Source organism: Lactuca virosa, chromosome 4 (assembly GCF_052849685.1).
Source record: "Lactuca virosa cultivar CGN04683 chromosome 4, Lactuca_virosa_CGN04683_v6, whole genome shotgun sequence".
Lineage (NCBI taxonomy): Eukaryota > Viridiplantae > Streptophyta > Magnoliopsida > Asterales > Asteraceae > Lactuca > Lactuca virosa.
In genome coordinates, this window is record NC_136429.1 from 148797008 (window position 1) to 148818220 (window position 21213).

At 34.3% G+C, this 21213-nt stretch overlaps 2 protein-coding genes across 2 annotated transcripts; both read left to right on the forward strand.

The window, feature by feature from the left end:
• Positions 1-1919: 1919 nt before the first annotated feature.
• LOC145105203 (uncharacterized) lies at positions 1920-2510 on the forward strand. The gene has a single exon (XM_079042334.1). It carries the CDS (start codon positions 1920-1922, stop codon positions 2508-2510), a length of 591 nt encoding a protein of 196 aa, XP_078898460.1.
• A 13676-nt stretch (positions 2511-16186) lies between these two features.
• Positions 16187-18447, forward strand: LOC145107536 (WD-40 repeat-containing protein MSI3-like). The gene is made up of 6 exons (XM_079044440.1): positions 16187-16551; positions 17018-17341; positions 17444-17587; positions 17674-17798; positions 17869-17964; positions 18059-18447. The coding sequence occupies exons 1-6, from the start codon at positions 16231-16233 to the stop codon at positions 18258-18260; spliced, it is 1212 nt and encodes a 403-aa protein (XP_078900566.1). The 5' UTR covers positions 16187-16230; the 3' UTR covers positions 18261-18447.
• Positions 18448-21213: the final 2766 nt, after the last annotated feature.

Below are 21213 nucleotides of genomic sequence, written 5' to 3' on the forward strand. Positions count from 1 at the left end.
ATTTCAATTGTCTCTACGTTAGAGAGACTTAAATATGCGGATTCATCATGTCTTAACAAGAACGAAAGATTTTTTGCGATGTTGTCATTTCCACTTTTATTTGGATGATATTGAATTTCAGGAATGAGTTACTCTTTTGAGCCAAAAAACCAAGAAAATATGGTATTATCGACAAAATCATTTCACAATCTTGTTTTTTTTATCGTTCATATGTGTTGGATTAGTGTCTAAGTCCATAACTATTTTGGTATGTACTTGACCCGATTATGAGCATGGTCCTTTTGGGTTGCCTTCACCATAGCAATATGTAGGATGAATTAAAGAGAGAAAGGTTTGATTATGATTTATTAATATATTATAAGAATAATATATTAAAGGAGAAATCATATTGTTTAATTAATATTAGTCAAGAATTAATTAAGAATTAATTTTGTGACTAAAAGAGATCAATTAAATTAAGGGGACTGATATTGTAATTATAAGATAGTTACAAAGTTGGGCTTTGGATCCATTAGATGGCAATGGACGAATTCTATATGGAGGTCCATAAAGAAATCGTCCAAGGGCCTTCTAGAATGGTCCATTGGATTGCTTAAGGCCTAAGCAGTCAGATTAGAGTTTCCTAGTTGTAAACCCTAATAGCCTACATGTATATAAAGGACCCTTAAGCCCCAAAAACGTGGAAAAGTAATCCTTTAGGGTTTCCAGCCGTTTTTGGTGCCTCCTCTCTCCTCCCTCTTCATCCAAGTTGCTTAGTGGTGTTTGTGGCTCCATTAGAGGTGCAACACTTGAGGCACTAAGCTTTCTGAAGCCAAGGATTGATTGTTATTGCTATATAACAATCAAAGGTAAGATCTAAACCCTAATTTCAGTTATAGTTTATTAGATCTAGGGTTTATGGCTTTGGATTATCAATTGCATGTTCATTAGACAAACTAGATCCAAAGCTATTAGGGTTTGCATGTACACCATAGGAATGATGTATTGCTCGAAACCCATCAATATGAACATTAAGTTTAAACTCAATTGGATTGTTGGTTACAAAACCTCCCCCTTGATATTTCTTCCTTATAATGTCGTTTTTTGATCTAATGTCTCTTGTTTTAATTAATTTTGGTCTCTCAACTAAATATTTGTAGTACTTCCTCTAGAGCAATCATACTTCGATCCACAACTTCTACTTTACTAACACCATATAGATAAGGTATATAAATTAATTCGAGGCTTTTGATCATAAACAACTTCATATGGGGTGTACTTCGTAGCTGATTGATATGAAGTATTATACAAGTACTCAACTAAAGGTAGCCACCTAAAACTGTCGGAAGGTTTGGAGAAGCACATGCATCGTAAGTATATTTCCAAACATTTGTTGAATGCTAAGAAATGCATTGTCCCTACCTTAGACTATGGATTTAGGTCTTAGGATATCCATGGAGTTTAATTAGATGCAATATAGAACGAGTAAAGGAGAAAGGAACGGGTTTTTAACAATAAAGGAAAAATATGAGGATTTACACATTTTCACGTATTTATTGTTTATTTATTTTAATTGATTAACTCCATCATTAAGAATTAGAAAATGAAATCATGAGATAGGGGCACATCATGAGAATTAAACCCTATATAATTATTATTTATGTTAGACGCACTTATTTGCATGTTTTGTGCGAATAGAATTATATATATATATATATACGCTCAGTCTCGAATATTCAAGAACCCCCAAATTTAGACCTTAATCACAACCCTACCCCTTGTTTATCCGGTTCATCAAATCACTCTGATATGGATAGTGTTGATCCAAATGGAATTTCTCAAACTGTCATGGTGGGTAAGGAGCTGGGATTTCAAATTGAGTTGGGCGATGGGATCCTTGCGACTATTGTGGACGAAATCGGTGATCAAAATCGTTGTCAATGAATGTTCTTTCACTAAATGTTCGTGGAATCGGGGAGGATGTTAAAGTCAGGTGGGTAAAGAATCTCAAAACTCAACATAAAATCAATTTCCTTGGGCTTCAAGAAACTCAACTCACTGACTTCTCCAAGATCAATGCTCGTGATTGTTGGGACTCTCAAGATTTGGACTTTGATGGTGTAGATTCTACTGGAAGATCAGGGGGACTGATTTCAATATGGGATACATCGCTGTTTCAGAAAACTGAGGTAATTAAAAGTAGACATTACTTGATCATTATTGGTGTTTGGTCCGGGATACCTGGAAAAACAATTTTTGCGAACATATATGGTCCGCAATCGCCAACTGATAAGAAAGTCATGTGGGATGAGTTATCTCAAATCAAACTAGCCCACTCAGGGATTTGGCTACTCTTTGGAGACTTCAATGTAATGAGACGAAGAGCAGAAAGATTCAATTCACAGTTCTGCCCTGCTAGTGCGGCTGCGTTTAATTACTGTATTCATGAATCCGGGCTTCATGATTTTAATATGGGAGGGGAGCGATTTACATTCATGAGCATGGTAGATGCAAAACTTGTTGGGTTTTGAGCATTCTAACACTCCTAAGTGTACATGCAACCCTAGAAAACCTTGGATCTATGTTTGTCTAAAATTACATGCAAAATACTTTTTCCAAGGTTCATAATCCTATCTAGCATACATGGGGAACTTTAACATAAAAGATGGCTAGAATTACATACCTTGTAGTTGATTTGATTCCTTGAAAACCTTGAGAGCCTAGCACCCCAAGTGTGATGCCTCAAATGTCTCACACAACACCAAATGCACTTGGAATAAACTTTGAGAGAGAATGTCACACTTAGAAATCGGCTTGCCCTCTTGCAACTACTTATATAGCCGATTTTGGTAGATAACATATCCTTTATATAGTGTGTTACAATTAGGGTTACACCATGTAAACCCTAATGTAACATGGCTCTTCATTTCCATGACCCATGGGTTTGTAACTCCCATGGAGCATCCATGGAGCATCCTATGGACTTTAGCCCAACTTGATAATCCATGGAGCCTTTAGCCCACTATACAAGTTATGGATGATTTACATAATCAACCCATATATTTAATTAGTCATCTTTTGATCACTTAATTAATACTAGATTAATTCTTGATCAAAACTAATTAAATAATATTATTAATATATTAGAACTTATAATATATTAATAAACCATAAGTGTTATTTCTCTCATTTTAGTTTATCCAAATGCATGATGCCATGCAACCCAAATGGACCATGTCGGGTCGGGTCAAGTACAACCCATAAATAGTTATGAACTTAGACACCTAATCCAACAGTCTCCCACTTGGATAAGTCTAATAACTATAACTGCAAGTATGACTTCAGGAACCGACCAACAATCGTAGCTCTTTTCAAGGTTTCTCGGAACTGAGAAGATGATGATACACCATTTAAGATAAGTGATCATATAATCCTCTGTTCTAGATATCAGCCGGACAAATACATGGAACAATGTCTTGCTTATTGTCCAGCAGTTTGTTTCCCGATTTCCGATTTGTGTGGCATAGAACTTAAGTGAACAGATCAACTTAGTTCTGACCGGGCCCGGTACATAGGTCAAAACAAAATCATCGAGGGGCCCAGATATCGCTTCTATTCCAAGAAGGAACAGATAAACTTCGACTCATATGCTTGTTCTACTACTTGTTGAATCATACACAAAGGCACGTTTTATAACATCGAGTTACCAATGCATTTTCATACGATCAATATATAACCAATTCATAGGCAACAAGTCATGTCTCTAGGTTTGAATACTTATATGATATTACCGTCTCACGATCACTCGAGATAAAATTCCATGAAGTGATACCAGTGAGCGTGGGTTAAATCCAATACTCAAAACTTATGAGCAGTCATGAGTGTTGTAGCACCACTTTGTCCAACATCTTAGACCTCTACAATACAACCTATGACAATCTTGATTCATATCTACTTCCAACATATGACCGATTGTGGATGGTTTGAATAACTTAGTCATTCAGGAAGAGCAACTTAGTTATTCTGGAAGTCGAAACATGCAAAGTGAAACACAAGAATAATCGAATCAACTAGGGTCTCAGAACTTACGAATATAAATAAAAACACCTCTTATTTATCACCATATTGATTGCACATTATTCATTGTATACTGTTTCAAACTATCAACTTTATACTTGAATTAAAAACAATAGTTGTCCCATGCTCTGAGCATGTACACTATGTTTTCTAAACACTAGTCATGCCATACACCAAGTATGCACACTATGTTTGTCTATGATCTTTACTCTGTGAAATAGATCGATTGAACTTCCAATGATTCTCATTTCACAATCCCAAATCTATACTGCAGATGCACAAATCCCATATTCCTGGCATTTGCTTAAATCTGTTAGATTCTAAACTTATATGCAGTGGTCCTCTTGTAATGATTATGCACAAAGTCATAAAGACTTGTCAACAGACACTACAGAGTATTCCAATGGAGATCAATTCCATGGAAACAAAGTCTATATTCAGAGCTTTGAACATTCTTCTTGCAATAAGTTTCCTAATCTTACACAGATTTAATGAATAGGTTCCACCTATGGGAATATTTCCATATTCCCCTTTTTAACTATTACTTTTAAACAAGAGTTACCTCCTTTCAGAATATGTCAATATGGTCCTTCCAAAATTAACACTATACTTCCAACTGTCCCTGAGCAACCAATCTTTGGTAAACCTTAGATTGTCCTCGACAATTGCTTAATCAAATCAGTCATATCCAGTTCTACTACTTTCCCCTCTTAATGCTCTATGCATTTTTGAAAATTTAGAACAGATGAATATTATAGCACATGCAATCGATCCTATATTCGAAGCATATGGGACACGATTCATAAAGACATGATACTAGACCAGTCTTTTGCTATAATATTTCTATTTCTATTTGCCAAGTTCTCATAATTCAGGTTATGAAGAGGGATGCTGTAATCATAATCGAATTTTAGAACGCAAATAATGGACCCATATATAGAATTTCCTTATGTCAAGCCATTCCAACATGAAATTCATATATATCCTTGACTAAATATGATTAAAACCTCAATCTAAGCTTTTAGAATTGACGTGAAGTATAATTTTCTCTCCCTTAATTATAGCAAAACAACTTTTCCCAATTGAAACCCTTTTGTTTTCTATAATTAACATTGCTAACTTGCACCACTAATCATAATTATCATGCTCCCACTAACATGATGATTATTAGCATAACACTTATGCTCCCACTAGCTTTGACATGTACTCAGACATCAGCTGTACTTCTAGAAAAACAATACTTTATTGACTTTCTTACCAAAGTTCAGATTTCTGATACTAGATTGCTTTGATAAGACTTTATCAATATCATACACCTTATCTAAGATAGCTCACAGGTGTGTCTAAACAGTTTAAGAACTATGAAGAGGGATGCCGTAGTCATAGTCTCAATTGTTTAGATCTTTTCATTTGTCATAAGTCCATGTTAGTGTGCCGCTTAACCACGCATGCTCCACTAACGACTTTGAGACTGCACATATCACAATTGCTATCTTACTTGAAATCTACTTGGTGGAATTGTTTCCTCAGCATCATTTTCATGAATCGGAGAGAAACCTTATGACCCTTAGATTTTATGGTGTATGTGTTCTTATCCACGTGAATTTGTCAAAACCATAATCATAAGATAAGGTTAAAGACAAATTCAAACTCATATGGACTGAACTTATGCAATCTTAACTTCTTGCCACCTGGCAGTACAGGGCCTGCCATTGCTTCCAAGTATTTATGCAACCAATTGAGAACTTTCAGAACTCCTATGCAAAGCCAACTGTAACTGGAATGGGCACAGAAGTAAGAGTATGTCAACACGATAGGTTATAAACCTCAAGTCGTGTACTAGTGATAAACTATAGGTTTCTTCTTCTTGATTAGATCTAAAGGCTTTTCCAAGATCTTTAAGACTCCCACTGTCCTATAGACATATAAAACTCACTTGCCAAATATTCAAGAGATAGTGCGGATTCTTTATCAAGAGAAACACTTCACACAATTGGCCTTAGTTGGTCTTTGTATTATCCAAAACATCACAACTTACCAATTTCAAATGTACAAGAGTAGGACACTTTTACTCTTACATTTGACAAGTGTTATAAACCTTTCTTTAAGATATGTCACTCAACTTACAGTCTTGGAGTATGACTCTAAGACTTGTTTTGGAACGAAGTATGGTTCATCTTCTTGATTCAATCATTTCAGCAATTCTTGATTCCTCTTCTTAGCCATAGGAATGCACTAAGATGTCCTTAGAGGACCAATTGTGATATGATTTCTAAATCATTAAGATGATCACAAAACATGATACTAAAGTGCTCTCCCATCTTTTCAGATTTGAGAAACTTTTATCTTCCTGCCTAATTTGATTCTTCGTATTCGTTCTGCCATACATCGAATTTTTTCAATGCTGCAGAATTATACTTAAACTGTTAAGTATAACCATATTTACTCAACCTTAGTAAATCATGATGAATAGTCTTGACGATCTTTTTTGGTGGACCTTAGCAAGTGCACAAGACTGTGTACTGTATACCTTAGTCCTTCACTTGACTCACATATACATGTGATCAAGGAATTAGTCTTAATTTTCCAAAGATGAAAATTCTCAATCATCATACTATACAACTTGCATGATTCCAAGTTTCGATCCAAATGAAACTTGGTTGATGAGAATATTCCTTATTTGGTAAATTTGGACACTACCACAAATGATAGAATCAAATTCACATTTCCATTATTGCTAGAACCATACAAACATCAATTTTTTCATAAAATGTCATTGTAAGGAGATATAATTAAGATAAAACAAAATTTATTTATTTATAAATGTGAAAAAACTTTTCCCTTACAATGCAACTTGAAATGAAAACTATGCTATTACATATTTTTCTAGCAATCTATCATATCTCCTAAGTAGTAGCTCAAAAATCCGATCTTCAACCATGCGATAGAAATCCATCTTCGCGATCAGATTCATCATACTTTTACTTTAAGTTTTCCTTCCCTTTGCTTGATCCTGCCAAACATCAAAATGCAACTTAGTCACATTATGTAGTAACAATCAGCAATTAGGAACTTAACAGAGTTAGATAGTGGGCTTACCTGAACCAGAGTCAAACTTTTGATTCTTCTTTTCTTACAGATCCTTCAGGTAGCTAGGGCAGTTTCGCTTCCAATGCCCTTTTCCTTCACAATGAAAACATATAGACTCTTCGGGAATGGTACAACAGGCTATTCCAGACTTAAACTTTCTCTTTACCTTCCGGTCAACCGGGTTGACCAAGGCTGATCCCTTTCCATTGGGAAGAGAAAGTTTTTATAGACTTCCAATGTTACCATTGTCCATGTCCATGGAAGTTTGAGAAGTAGATCTTCCACCCATAGTTGCTTGATTCTTGCGCCAAATCATTTCTGATTCAGCAGCAATCAGCAAATAAGAAAGATCTATTAGGGTCATGTCAAAATCTGTCATATAGTAATCTTTAATAAAATCACTATATGACTCAGGAAGTGACTGAAGAACCCAGTCAATAGCAAACTTCCTTGAAATAACAGCACCCAACATTCTCAACCTGTCAATGTGTGACTTCATTCTTAAGACATGAGTGCACACATGTCTTCCATCTTTATGTTTCATTTCTAGTAGAGCTTGAGTGACATTGAACCTTTCAAGTCTTCGGGCTTGTGGGTCAGGGAGAACAATTGGAGGAGGAGGAGGAAGAGAAGTATGATTTCCATGAGATTTGGGAAGATCATTGTTGTCTAAACCAGACATTTACAATGGGAGAAATTCAAGTTAGTTGATTAAAATCCTTAATATAACACCTAATTTGAAATATTAAGGCTAGGACCTAACACAATATTTTATAACTTGGAAGAGGGATGCCGTAATCCAAGCTATAGAATATTTGAAGGTAGGCGAATGACGATTCACCAATTTCCACCATAGAACGAAATATAAACTATTAGGTTTTAATTGGTCTTTAGAAATTCCTAGATTCTTTTGAGATGCAATGAACTTTTCAAAGGCATGTTTCAATCTCGAGTGTGCCCTCCAAGTTTTGTGACTGGGATACCGAGGATCACAAAACGAGGTGTGAAGTAACCGTGCAAATTACTTGGTACCCTTAATGTTTATCACTCAATCAATGTGCCGGTTAACCACACACGCTCCACCGACCTATGATAAACCTTAAGTCACCCTTTACCTAACTTGTTAAGTCCAAGTTAGTGTGCCGGTTAACCACACACGCTCCACTAACGACTTTGACAAAGTGCAAAGTGTAATTGCATGGGATAGCACCTTATTCACATTTTTCCTAAAGTAACTAAGATTGGGAATTTAATAAAACATTTAGTTAATTTATAATAATCATTATACTTTTAATGAGAATTTTATAAGTACTTGTCCTACCCGTTCGGCTAACGACCCTCCACCAGTCAAGGAAGCGGTGGGTGAGAGTGGACACCCATTAAGCTGCCATTTTATAGGCAATAACGTTATACCCCCCTTATAGACCGACTTCGTGAATGAGGCCTACTAATGGTAAGACGACTTGATCTTATACATACATACATATATATATATATATATATATATATATATATATATATATATATATATATATTATTAACTTATAATATTATAAAGTATAAGGGTTGAATTTTAACTTTTTAAAATTCTAAGGGTCGGAACTAAAGTTTTTATGATGACTTTACATGTTCCAAAACTTGAGGGCAAGTTTTGTAACTTTACAAAACTCTTCAATTCATAACTTATGAGATTAATGGGTTTATTAAAGTGATTGTCTCTTCATTTTATGTAACCTATGTGATTTTAATGAACTTTAAAAGATAAAGACTTTTGGTAATCCATAACTTGAGGACAAATTATGGATTCCATTAAAACACATAATGATCAAGAATTAAAACTAACAAGAAGTTACAAATAATTCCTATGATCATCTAATCTCATAAGAACATGAATATGAATATCAAAACTTCAAGAACACATAAAATCATGGAATTTTGATATTAGCCATTGTAAATGGATTAGAACAATCATTACGCCATCTAAAACAAGTTTAATAACACCAAAACAGTTTAGGGTAATGTTTCTAGTTCATTTCCAGCAGCAAAAGTCGAAAAACTGCATTCTGAGGCTCCTACTCGTCGAGCGCACGAACCTACTCGACGAGTAGGATGAGTTTGATCATGGACTCGGCGATCCCCCCATAGACTCGGCGAGTTCATCATGTAGACAGCAAGAAAATCGACTTTTTTCACCATTTTGCATCAAGTATCAAACAAACAAGCCTAGGCTCTGATACCACTGTTGGGTTTTGAGCATTCTAACACTCCTAAGTGTACATGCAACCCCAGAAAACCTTGGATCTATGTTTGTCTAAAATTACATGCAAAATACTTTTTCCAAGGTTCATAATCCTATCTAGCATACATGGGGAACTTTAACATAAAAGATGGCTAGAATTACATACCTTGTAGTTGATTTGATTCCTTGAAAACCTTGAGAGCCTAGCACCCCAAGTGTGATGCCTCAAATGTCTCACACAACACCAAATGCACTTGGAATAAACTTTGAGAGAGAATGTCACACTTAGAAATCGGCTTGCCCTCTTGCAACTACTTATATAGCCGATTTTGGTAGATAACATATCCTTTATATAGTGTGTTACAATTAGGGTTACACCATGTAAACCCTAATGTAACATGGCTCTTCATTTCCATGACCCATGGGTTTGTAACTCCCATGGAGCATCCTATTGACCTTAGCCCAACTTGATAATCCATGGAGCCTTTAGCCCACTATACAAGTTATGGATGGTTTACATAATCAACCCATATATTTAATTAGTCATCTTTTGATCACTTAATTAATACTAGATTAATTTTTGATCAAAACTAATTAAATAATATTATTAATATATTAGAACTTATAATATATTAATAAACCATAAGTGTTATTTCTCTCATTTTAGTTTATCCAAATGCATGATGCCATGCAACCCAAATGGACCATGTCGGGTCGGGTCAAGTACGACCCAGAAATAGTTATGAACTTAGACACCTAATCCAACAAAACTTAGCAAGCTCGACAGATTTTTGGCTTGCTCGAATTTTCTTACTTTCTTCCCATCTCTCACGGCCACTGCACACCCTAGACACCTATCCGATCATTGTCCAATCACTCTCTCCTCGACTTTCAAAAACTTTGGACCCCCTCCTTCAAGTTCTACAACTCCTGGTTATTGTTAGATGGTCTGGATCAGCTAGTACTTAAAACTTGGAGTGAATTCAATGGCTATGGAAATGCAGACTCATACCTTGCGGCGAAACTACGACACCTCAAAGAAGAAATTAGGAAGTGGAGAAATATTGAAAACAAAAAAGAAACTCAAGAACTCACGAATCTTAAGGAATCCATTGTCCATCTAGAAAACGAGGCTAATTATCGCTATCTTACTGTGATGGAACTACAAACCAGAAGTAGGGGGATTAACAGAATACTGGAGCTTGAGAAGATAGCTGTGATGAACCTCAAACAAAAAGCACGAGTAAAGTGGATGATTGATGGGGATGAGAATACCAAGTTCTTCCACGGATACATAAACTCAAACAAACGAAAGAATTTGATTTCGGGCCTTATGGTAAATGGTAGATGGGTAACGAAGGTGGTTGATATAAAATCTGAGGCATACCGATTCTTCCACAAAAAGTTTAAATAAACTTGGGTGTCAAGGCCTAAATTGATAAACCCTCTATTCAAATCCATCTCAATGATGGATGCCATCAGACTGGAGGCGCCTATATCAATTGACGAAGTTAAAACTGCCGTTTGGGCTTGCGGCGGGGATAAGGCATCGGGCCCGGATGGCTTCACATTTAAGTTCATCAAACATTACTGGCTGACATTATCTTCAGACATAATGAAATTCGTGAGACACTTTGAAGATACAGGCACACTCGCTCGCGACTGCAATTCTTCTTGTATCTCGCTTGCTCCAAAAATGAAAGACCCCATGAACCTCAGTGACTACAAGCCCATCAGTTTGATTGGCTATATGTATAAAATTATTTCAAAGGTGCTTGCGACAAGAATCAAGATGGTAATTGGCAACATTATTGATGAAACTCAGTCTGCTTATGTTGAAGGTCGAAACATCTTAGATGGGCCACTTGTCATAAATGAGATGTGTGGTTGGGCGAAAAGCATAAAAAAGAAGTTACTCCTCTTCAAAGTAGACTTTGATAAAGCCTTTGATTCTGTGAATTGGGAATATTTGGACTCAATTCTTGCACAAATGGGTTTTGGAAAAAAGTGGAGATCATGGATTAAAGGATGTTTGTCATCATCGCGTGCTTCGGTCCTAATCCACGGTGCCCCCACAAAAGAGTTTTGCATCTCCAAAGGTGTAAGATAAGGAGACCCACTCTCACCCTTCTTATTTATAATTGCAATGAAAGGTTTAAATGTGGCATTGAAGACGACTAGCGATAAAGGCATTTTTAAAGGTGTACAGCTCCCAAATAATGGTCCGATAATTTCTCACTTGTTCTACGCGGATGATGCGTTGTTTATGGGCGAATGGTGTAAATCAAACTTAAAAAACCTTGCCCATATTCTGAAATGCTTCCATGTGTCGTTGGGCCTCAAAGTTAATTTTCACAAATCAATGGTGTGTGGTGTTGGCGCCTCAAAATCAGAAACCACTCGATGGGCTCGATTGCTCAGTTGTGAAGCGGGTTCTCTACCGTTTACCTACTTGGGCGTTCCTGTGGGGGCAAACATGAATCTAATCAAGAACTGGAAACCTATCATCAACAAGTTCCACGCAAAACTCTCCGAATGGAAATCAAAGACACTTTCGTTTGGAGGTCGTCTCACCTTAATAAAGTCGGTGCTGGGTAACTTACCTACGTATTACCTGTCATTATTCAAAGCCCCCAGTGGGGTTATTGACACTCTGGAAAAATTACGTAGGAAATTATCATGGGGTGGCAGTAATGAGGCAAAAAAGATTCATTGGGTTGCATGGGAGAAAATTATAGCATTAAAACAAGATGGTGGTCTTGGCATGGGATCTATCAAAGCCTTGAACATTGCTCTCCTTGTTAAATGGTGGTGGAGACTCAAGACATAGGAATCATCAATTTGGGCCAAGGTTATTTATGGAATACACAACTTAAGCAATAAACCTATTGACTATCTCTCCAATAGATCAGTAACAGGTGTGTGGAAAAACGTGGCAGCAACAAAAAAGGACATTGAGGATATGGGTTTTGGATTCTACAATATCTTCAATCTAATTATAAAATCTGGATACATAACTCAATTTTGGCATGATTTTTGGTCGGATTGGAAGGAATATATCGTGACAATTTTTCTGGAACTGTATAATCTTGAATCACAAAAAGATGCTTAGTAGGTGAAAGAATATATCGTGAAGGTGTCACGTGGGATTGGAAGTCTTGCCCTACATGATATGGTTTATAGGAGGAGGTGACAAGGCTAACCAATGTGATTGCAAACACGCACATCGGTGATGGATCAGACCAAGTTATATGTCCATTAACTGCTGATGGAAGATACAAAGTCTGCTTACTAAGGAGAAAGATCGGCAGAAATCCTATACCTAATCTTTTGCAACTAAAGATTATCTGGAGCAAACTAATCCCTATCAAAGTCACAACGTTCATATGGAGGGCTGCCCAAGGTCGAATACCTTCCGCTTTGGCTTTGGCGAGCAGAGGTATCAATATCGATTCTTCATATTGTGGATCATGTATTAATGGTTTAGAATGTGTCAATCACATACTTATTCGATTCCCTTTTGCCACGATGGTGAGGTCCAAAATCTTAAGATGATGTAATATTCAAGATTTTGATGCACAACATGTGGGAGATATCACTGAGTTTGCTGCTACATGGGGCAGATGTCCAAAGAAACGAAAGAGATTTGTTGCTATTTGTTACGGGCTACTCTGGATTCTATGGAAAATCAGGAACGAGAGACTCTTTCAGGCGAGGTCGTGCACCATTACAAGGGCAGTGGAAAACATTAAATCAATGGTGTATGTTTGGATTAAAAGTAGAGGTAATAATAGTATCTGTAACCTGGATGAATGGAATATTTTTCCATTCTCCTCTATATAATTGTCTTTATGTACTGTTGTTCTGGCCCCCGCTTTTTAGCTTCTTGCTTGTCGGGGGTTTCAGTTTTATACAAATTTGCCGTTTCCAAATATATATATATATATATATATATATATATATATATATATATATATATATATAGAAAAGTTCAATACAGAACCATTATTAATCAATGAACCAATGAACCAATGAACCAATTCAAAGTGTCGGAGTTTAAAATGATTAACGGCAAAATGAAGGGTTGTAGATTTTTACAATGGACGCACATGCACTGGATTATAATAAAACCCACTTACTTTTTTCGTTTAAATTTTTTTTAGGTCATGTTTTTTTTAAAAAAAAAAAACCGAATATACCGTTATTAACGATTTTTCGTCATCTTTCCATAGAGATCAATGATAATATATAAAAAACGAACTTTTTTTTTCGAAAAAAACTCACTTCATTTTCTTTATTGAAAAGTTAAATTAATAAATATATCAAAATTCATACTTTTTGGTACTTTTTAAACATAGATTAATATTCATGTTAAAAAAAAAACGATATTTCAGTTCAGATTCACATTGTGAACCTGTTCAGATTCATATTTCAGTTCAGATTCACATTGTGAACCTGTTCAGATTCATATTGTGAACTTGTTCAGATTCACATTGTGAACCTTCTCAGATTCACAATGTGCATAATAGTAAGTCAGATTCACAATGTGAATCTGAACTGATCGAGCTTTTTCACATTGTGAATGTTAAAAATTGAAATATTTACAGTTTAGATTCACAGTGTGAATCTACATTGATCGAGGTTTGTTTTATTTAGTCGGAGTTGATGTTTATTAATAGAGTACAAAAAATTATTTTTTTTGGTATAATTAGTTTTTTTTTTTTTGATAAAAATGAACTTAAATATTGAAAAAACTAACAAAATGAAGTGGATTTTTTTTGAAAAAAAAATTCGTTTTATATATATCAACATGGATCTCTATGGAAAGATGACGAAAAATCGAGAACAACTGTATATTCGGTTTTTTTTTTCGATAAAAAATGTGGACTAAAAAAAATTTAAACGAAAAAAAGAGGTGAGTTTTTTGGTAAGGAGATGAATTTTTTTGGTATAATCTGGTGCGTGTATGCGTCCAATGTACAAGTATACATCTATTTCCTTGACCGTTGATCATTATGATTTCCGACGCTCACGATTGGTTCATTGGTTATTTGTTAATTATGATTCTCTATTGAACCTCACAATATATAGATGTATACTTGTACATTGGAAGCACACACACCAAATTATACCAAAAATTTCACCTCAATACCAAAAAACCCACCTCTTTTTTTCGTTAATTTTTTTTATAGGCCACATTTTTTATCGAAAAAAAACCAGAATATACCGTTGTTCTCGATTTTCGTCCTCTTTCCATAGAGATCCATGTTGATATATAAAAAACGATTTTTTTTTCCGAAAAAGCCCACTTAATTTTGTTAGTTTTTTCAATATTTAGTTTATTTTTATAAAAAAAAAACTAATTATGTCCAAAAAAATCAATTTTTTGTACTCTATTAATAAACATCAACACCGACAAAAAAATAAAATCGATTAGTGTAGATTCACACTGTGAATCTAAACTGTAAATATTTCAATTTTTAACATTTACAATGTGAAAAAGTTCGATCAATTCAGATTCACATTGTGAATCTGACTTACTATTATGCACACTGTGAATCTGATAAGGTTTACAATGTGAATCAGAACAACTTCACAATATGAATTTGAACAGGTTCATAATATGAATCTGAACAGGTTCACAATATGAATCTGAACATAAATATCGTTTTTTTAACATTAATATGAATCTATGTTTAAAAAGTACTAAAAAGTATGAATTTTGATATATTTATTAATTTTTTTTTTCTATAAAAAAATTGACCTTAACTTTTCAACAAAGAAAATGAAGTGAGTTTTTTTCGAAAAAAAAAATTTCGTTTTTTATATATCATCATTGATCTATATAAAAAGAAGACGAAAAATTATAAACAACGGTATAGTCAGTTTTTTTTTCAATAAAAACATGGCCTAATAAAAATTTTAAACGGAAAAAAGGAAGTGAGTTTCGTTAAAATCCGGTACATGTGCGTCCATTGTAAAAGTCTACAACCCATCTTTTTGCCGTTGATCGCTTTAAATTTCGACGCTTTGGATCGATTCCTTGGTTCCTTGATTAATAATGGTTCTCTATTGAACTTTTCCCTATATATCGAGTTCAATTATTAATTAACCGCACCTACATATCTATCGAGTTCAATTATTAGTTAACCCCACCTACCAACCAATCAAGTGCTATTTTTTTTGATTTTTTTTAATTCTCAAATTCTATAAACCACCCTCCTAAATGGTAAAAGTTCTATGTAGTGTGACAAAAATGATGTTTTGTTTACGTGACGGCAAAAAGAATGTGCAAAAAGTGGCAAAACACCCTTAGCCTAACGGACATATCCATATAAAATAGTTTTTATATTGAAAACATATTTACTAAGATTTATTAGAAGTTATGGTTTCGTTAGATTTCCGTAAATACTAAATATTTTTCTCGAAATTTAGGATTTGTTTATCCATATTTCAAACATGTTTTTGAAATTTCAAAATACTTCGGCACAATTTATACTAAAATCCAAATCCAAAATCTAAAATCTACATTTTGTCAATTTTTTTTTTGCTATGAAATAAAATAATTCAAAACAAAACTGATTTGGTCCAAAATATCGCCTTATTAAATATGTTTGAAAATATCCAAAAATTAGATATTAAAAAAAAAATATATATTCACAAGTTTATTTATATGATTATGTTTATGCCAATTTATAAAAATAGATATGGACCGATAATGAAGTATTGAATGGGCCTGAAGCCCATTCCAGCTTGCATATAACGCTTGTAGTTTGCCGCCTCAGCATTTCTACTTCCAAACCTACGCGGGAAAACAATCTAGATAGTGAGAGAGAAAGAGAAGAATGAGGTCGGAGGAAGACGACGGAGCCGGCGCCGGCGAAGACCACCAAGTGGAGGAGGAGTTCAGTGTATGGAAGAAGAACTCTCCATTCTTATACGATCTCATCGTCTCTCACTCTCTTGAGTGGCCTTCACTAACCGTTCAGTGGCTCCCTTCGCCGCCGTCTCCGTACAAAGACGGCTCTTTCGCCACTCACAAGCTGATTCTCGGGACGCATACCTCCGATGAAAGTCCTAACTTCCTTCTCGTCGCAGATGTCCTCTTGCCGGTTAATCCATCATCTTCTCTCGACACCAATCACGAAAACCCTCATATCCCTAAGGTCAGTCGGTCGCTTGTTCTTATGCTATTTCTTTACTCGAATCGGTACAATAATCTATGTTCCACAACGAAATTTCTATTATTGAATTGTCTAGATAAGTAAATTGTTGGATTCCCACACTTCAATTTTAGAAAAGTACTAATCTTACAAACGTTTTGGGGATCCGAAGATTTGTAGTAGATATGATGCAGGGTGGCACCTCAAAAATTGTAACCCATTCTAATATAAGAAACTCTCAATACAAAATAATAAAAATCTTGCAAATGAAATTTGGATCCGACGTATGTGTCAATTTTATGAGAGCACTTGCATCCATTGATATCTAGGATTACATTTTAGGGCTAAATGCAAGAAACAGCAACTTACTATGTATTCATTTATTTATTATGACATCATACTACAAATCAACAAAGTTACATTGCTGATTCTTGCCTTTAGCCTAATTTTTTTTACCTAATGCTTATAGGTAGAGATAATTCAGAAGATTCATGTTGATGGAGAGGTAAATCGGGCAAGATGTATGCCACAAAACCCATCAATTATTGCAGCAAAGACAAGTTCTTCTGAAGTCTATGTATTTGATTCCACAAAACAACTTTTAAATGATGAAGGGGGCTCTTGTGAACCTGATGCAAAGTTAAGGGGTCATGAAAAAGAAGGCTATGGGCTTTCATGGAGCTCTTTTAAAGAAGGGTATCTCTTGAGTGGTTCTAATGATTGTAAAATATGTTTATGGGATGTGTCTGCAATGCCTTCAAATAAAGTTCTTGATGCCAAATACATTTACGAGGTACTTTTTGTATCTTTCATTACTTAGGTTTTATCATTTATGGTTTATTAGTGAGTGTTAATAATTCTTGCAGTTGAAATTAAATGATAAATGTTAATGCAGGATCATGGGAGTTTAGTTGAAGATGTATCATGGCATTTGAAGAATGAAAGCTTATTTGGTTCTGTTGGGGATGATTGTAAGCTAATGATTTGGGATTTACGCACAAATAAACATGAACAATCTGTTGTAGTTCATGAGAAAGAGGTAAAACTTTACTTTTTTTTTTTTTTTTTTTAATATTAATAGCTTTTCTTTTTCAGTTTTCTAATGACATTTATAATAATTTCCAGGTGAATTATTTATCTTTTAATCCTTTCAATGAGTGGGTTTTGGCTACAGCATCTTCAGATACAACAGTTGGGCTTTTTGACATGAGGAAACTAACATCGCCTCTTCATGTTTTGAGTAGTCATACGTATGCTTCTTAATTTTGCTTTTATGTTTTTTATATAATATTTTATTTTACATAAAAATTTAATATACAGGGAGGAGGTATTCCAAGTTGAGTGGGACCCAAACCATGAAACTGTGATTGCATCTTCTGCTGATGACAGAAGGCTGATGGTGTGGGACCTAAACAGGTACTTAAACTGAGACTTGTGTCAAAAGACCTGAATGCCCTTATCCTTCCAAACACATCTTCTGAATTTGGGTGATTGTTCAAACTTATTTCAGGATTGGAGATGAACAGCTGGAAGGTGAAACTGAAGATGGTCCACCAGAGCTTTTGTTCTCACATGGTGGACACAAGGCAAAAATATCAGACTTTTCATGGAACAAAAACGAGCCATGGGTGATTTCTAGTGTGGCTGAAGACAATGCGTTGCAGGTTTGGCAAATGGCTGAAAGTATTTATCATGAAGATGATGGCATTTAAATTCAAATTTTAAGTTGCTATTTATATGCTTGAAAATGAAAATTATCAGTGGATTTCAAGAAACATGAATGTTGATGTTGTATTGTATGTATGCCTAGAATTGTGTTGTTTATTAGTTAATTGAGTTGCAGCAACTACACAATAACCAAAGGCTGATTTTTATTTTATAAAATATGTTTTACAGATAGTTAAGATTTGTAGTATAAAAAGTATAACCAAATAAATATTTGGTTACTTGAGACAAGACCAGATGAGGCATACTAGATTCTAATAAGCAAACTTTATAGTTTTTAGATCTGTTTTCAATGATAAGATATGAAAGTTAAAAAAAACTGAACCATTTAACGCGGAAGATGGTTGGGTTCTTTAATTGTCTAGAGCCGAACGTTCATTGTATCAAAAAACACTTTGAATGTTGACCAACTTAGAGGTCACTAGGAATGGCAACAATGGGTGCACATTTTGATTTGTTAAAATACACAACACATCATCAGCGTGTTTGGTTGGGTGGTTAATGGGTATAGAAAACGGGTTTGGTTGGATTGTATAGGTGGAAAAAAAATAAATTAGTTTTTTAATAGATAGTTATGTTAAGTTTAGTTGATGATGCGAGTAGTCTAAATGAACGGAAATGTATGAATATAAATGACTAAATATAACAAATGTAAATGAGCGAATATGAATAGATGTTTATGAACATAAATGAATGAATGACATCGTTGTCCACGTTTGTTAATTTAACTAAACGAACGGAAAATCTTATTCATGTTCGTTAATTTATTAAGTAAATAAATTTAAACGAACTTTCGACTGAATGGTAAGCTGAACGTTAATTCGTTTACAACCCTAATCACAAGAAGCAAAATAAAATAATAACAAGAACACAAATATAGGTGAAAACTGTGTAAAAAAAATACAAGGCACAACTTTGTATATTAATGTAACTCAACTATAAAGAAAAATGTTACATAAAATTTCCAAGGAGAAGGAAAAATAATATAGATGAAGGAATGAGTAAAATATGACATCTAGATGTCTTTATATAATAGTCATACAAAGAGTCCTAATGACACTTTAGAACCCCTAACAAACTGGAAACATCCCTTAGCTAAATCGAGAGCCAAACAATTAACTCCATTGTATATGATATTTTTGAACCTTACATAAATATGATGACAACAAGAAGCAAAATAAAAGAATATGATGATCAAAAGAAGCAAAATAAAAGAGCACCAAAAACAAAAATATAGGTGGAAACCCATGTGAAAAAAATCATATGGCACAACTTTGTATAGTAATGTAACTCGATTATATAAAAAATGGTTACATGGCCAGTGGCGGATCCAGACCTATTAATTAATATAATCAAAATTAAAAAAACTAAAATTAAATTAACCCATTAAAGTGTTGCTGTGCATGGCAAAAAAAGAAAGGTGAATTTGGGTAGAAAAAGAAAGAAAAGAGCTAAGAAAGCATGATTAGTGGGTGCCAAATGAAGAACTTTCTAATTGAAAAAAATAAAAAATAAATAATGTATGTATATGTGCTATGCATATATGCTGGGATCCACTTTCAAGTGGGATGTATGGACCCCCTAATCGTACACTGACCCCCCTCATTATACATTGCCTCCGCCACTGTACATGGCTCACTGTACATGGCTGAAGGAATGAATAAAATATAACATCTAGATGACTCTATATAATAGGCTTATAAAAAGTCCTAATTATACTCTTAAATCCCTATAGTTAACTTGAGAGCCATGGTATTTTCTCCCTTACATAAAATTAAAATCATACAACGACAATAAGAAAAGAGCTTCATAAAAAGAAGTACTATGTTTATGCATCATAATCTTATGCAACCCTACTTAAGGTTGCATGTTTGAGAACAACAAATTGTCATGCATAATTACAATTTTGAAGCACCTTTAACATAAGTGTAAGAATATTGATTTGTATGTTTATGTTCATCTATGTTCGTTAATGTTTTTGTGTTCATTTAGCATCCTAATGGACATAAAAGAATAAACACACATAAATTGATTTGTAAAAAGACCAAACATGAATACGAAAATTAGTTATTTATATGTTTGTGTCTGTTTGTTTAATCGATTAAACTTAAATGAACGAACATGATCAAACTTTTTTCCATGTTATTTTGGTTCACTTACAGCCTTACACATAATATTTACATCCATCTAATCATCTCAATTTCCAAATAAGAGATGTAACCGACAATACGACGTAGCCAAATAAACAAGGAATTCTGATATAAAAATAAACAAATTCAGTTGGTGGTATATGGTGTACAAAGAAAAAGAAACCGATCAAATATGTGAATGAAGAACCATTAGTTACATACCAAGTCATTAACCCGTTATTGATAGGAAATGAGTATTGCTGGACCCAAATACCATTTAAGCAAAAATTTTATACGTTTTGTCTAGAAGGCCCAGTAAAGGGCAAAACAGGAAATTCTCCTAGGTGGGTTAGGATTATAATAAATAGAGAGAAAGGTCACAGTAGAGGGATGTCTGGAAAATTGATAGTGTAATACTTTGTATTGGCTCTTAAGCTTTGGCTTAGAGAGAGGGAGATTCCCTGGGCAATCTTTTTAGATTGTGTTGATCGTTTAATCAATTAGTCTATTTCATCATCTTCTTTCTTTTCAATCGTTCTCTGTTTGATCTTATTTCATCAAACCCTAATTTCTGTTCTTTATCAGTTATCATTCAACATATCCATTAACATTTGGTATTTTGTCTTGCGTATGTTTTTTATAACAAAATTTCTACTTTTTGGTAACTTCTAATATAAAAATATATTTTACAATGAATAAGGATATATAATATAAAAATATGGCCCAATGAAAATTTCGTTACTTAAGACAAGAGACGTAACCAGACTGCAATAGACATTTTAGTTTCTAGATCTATTTTTAATTATAAAGA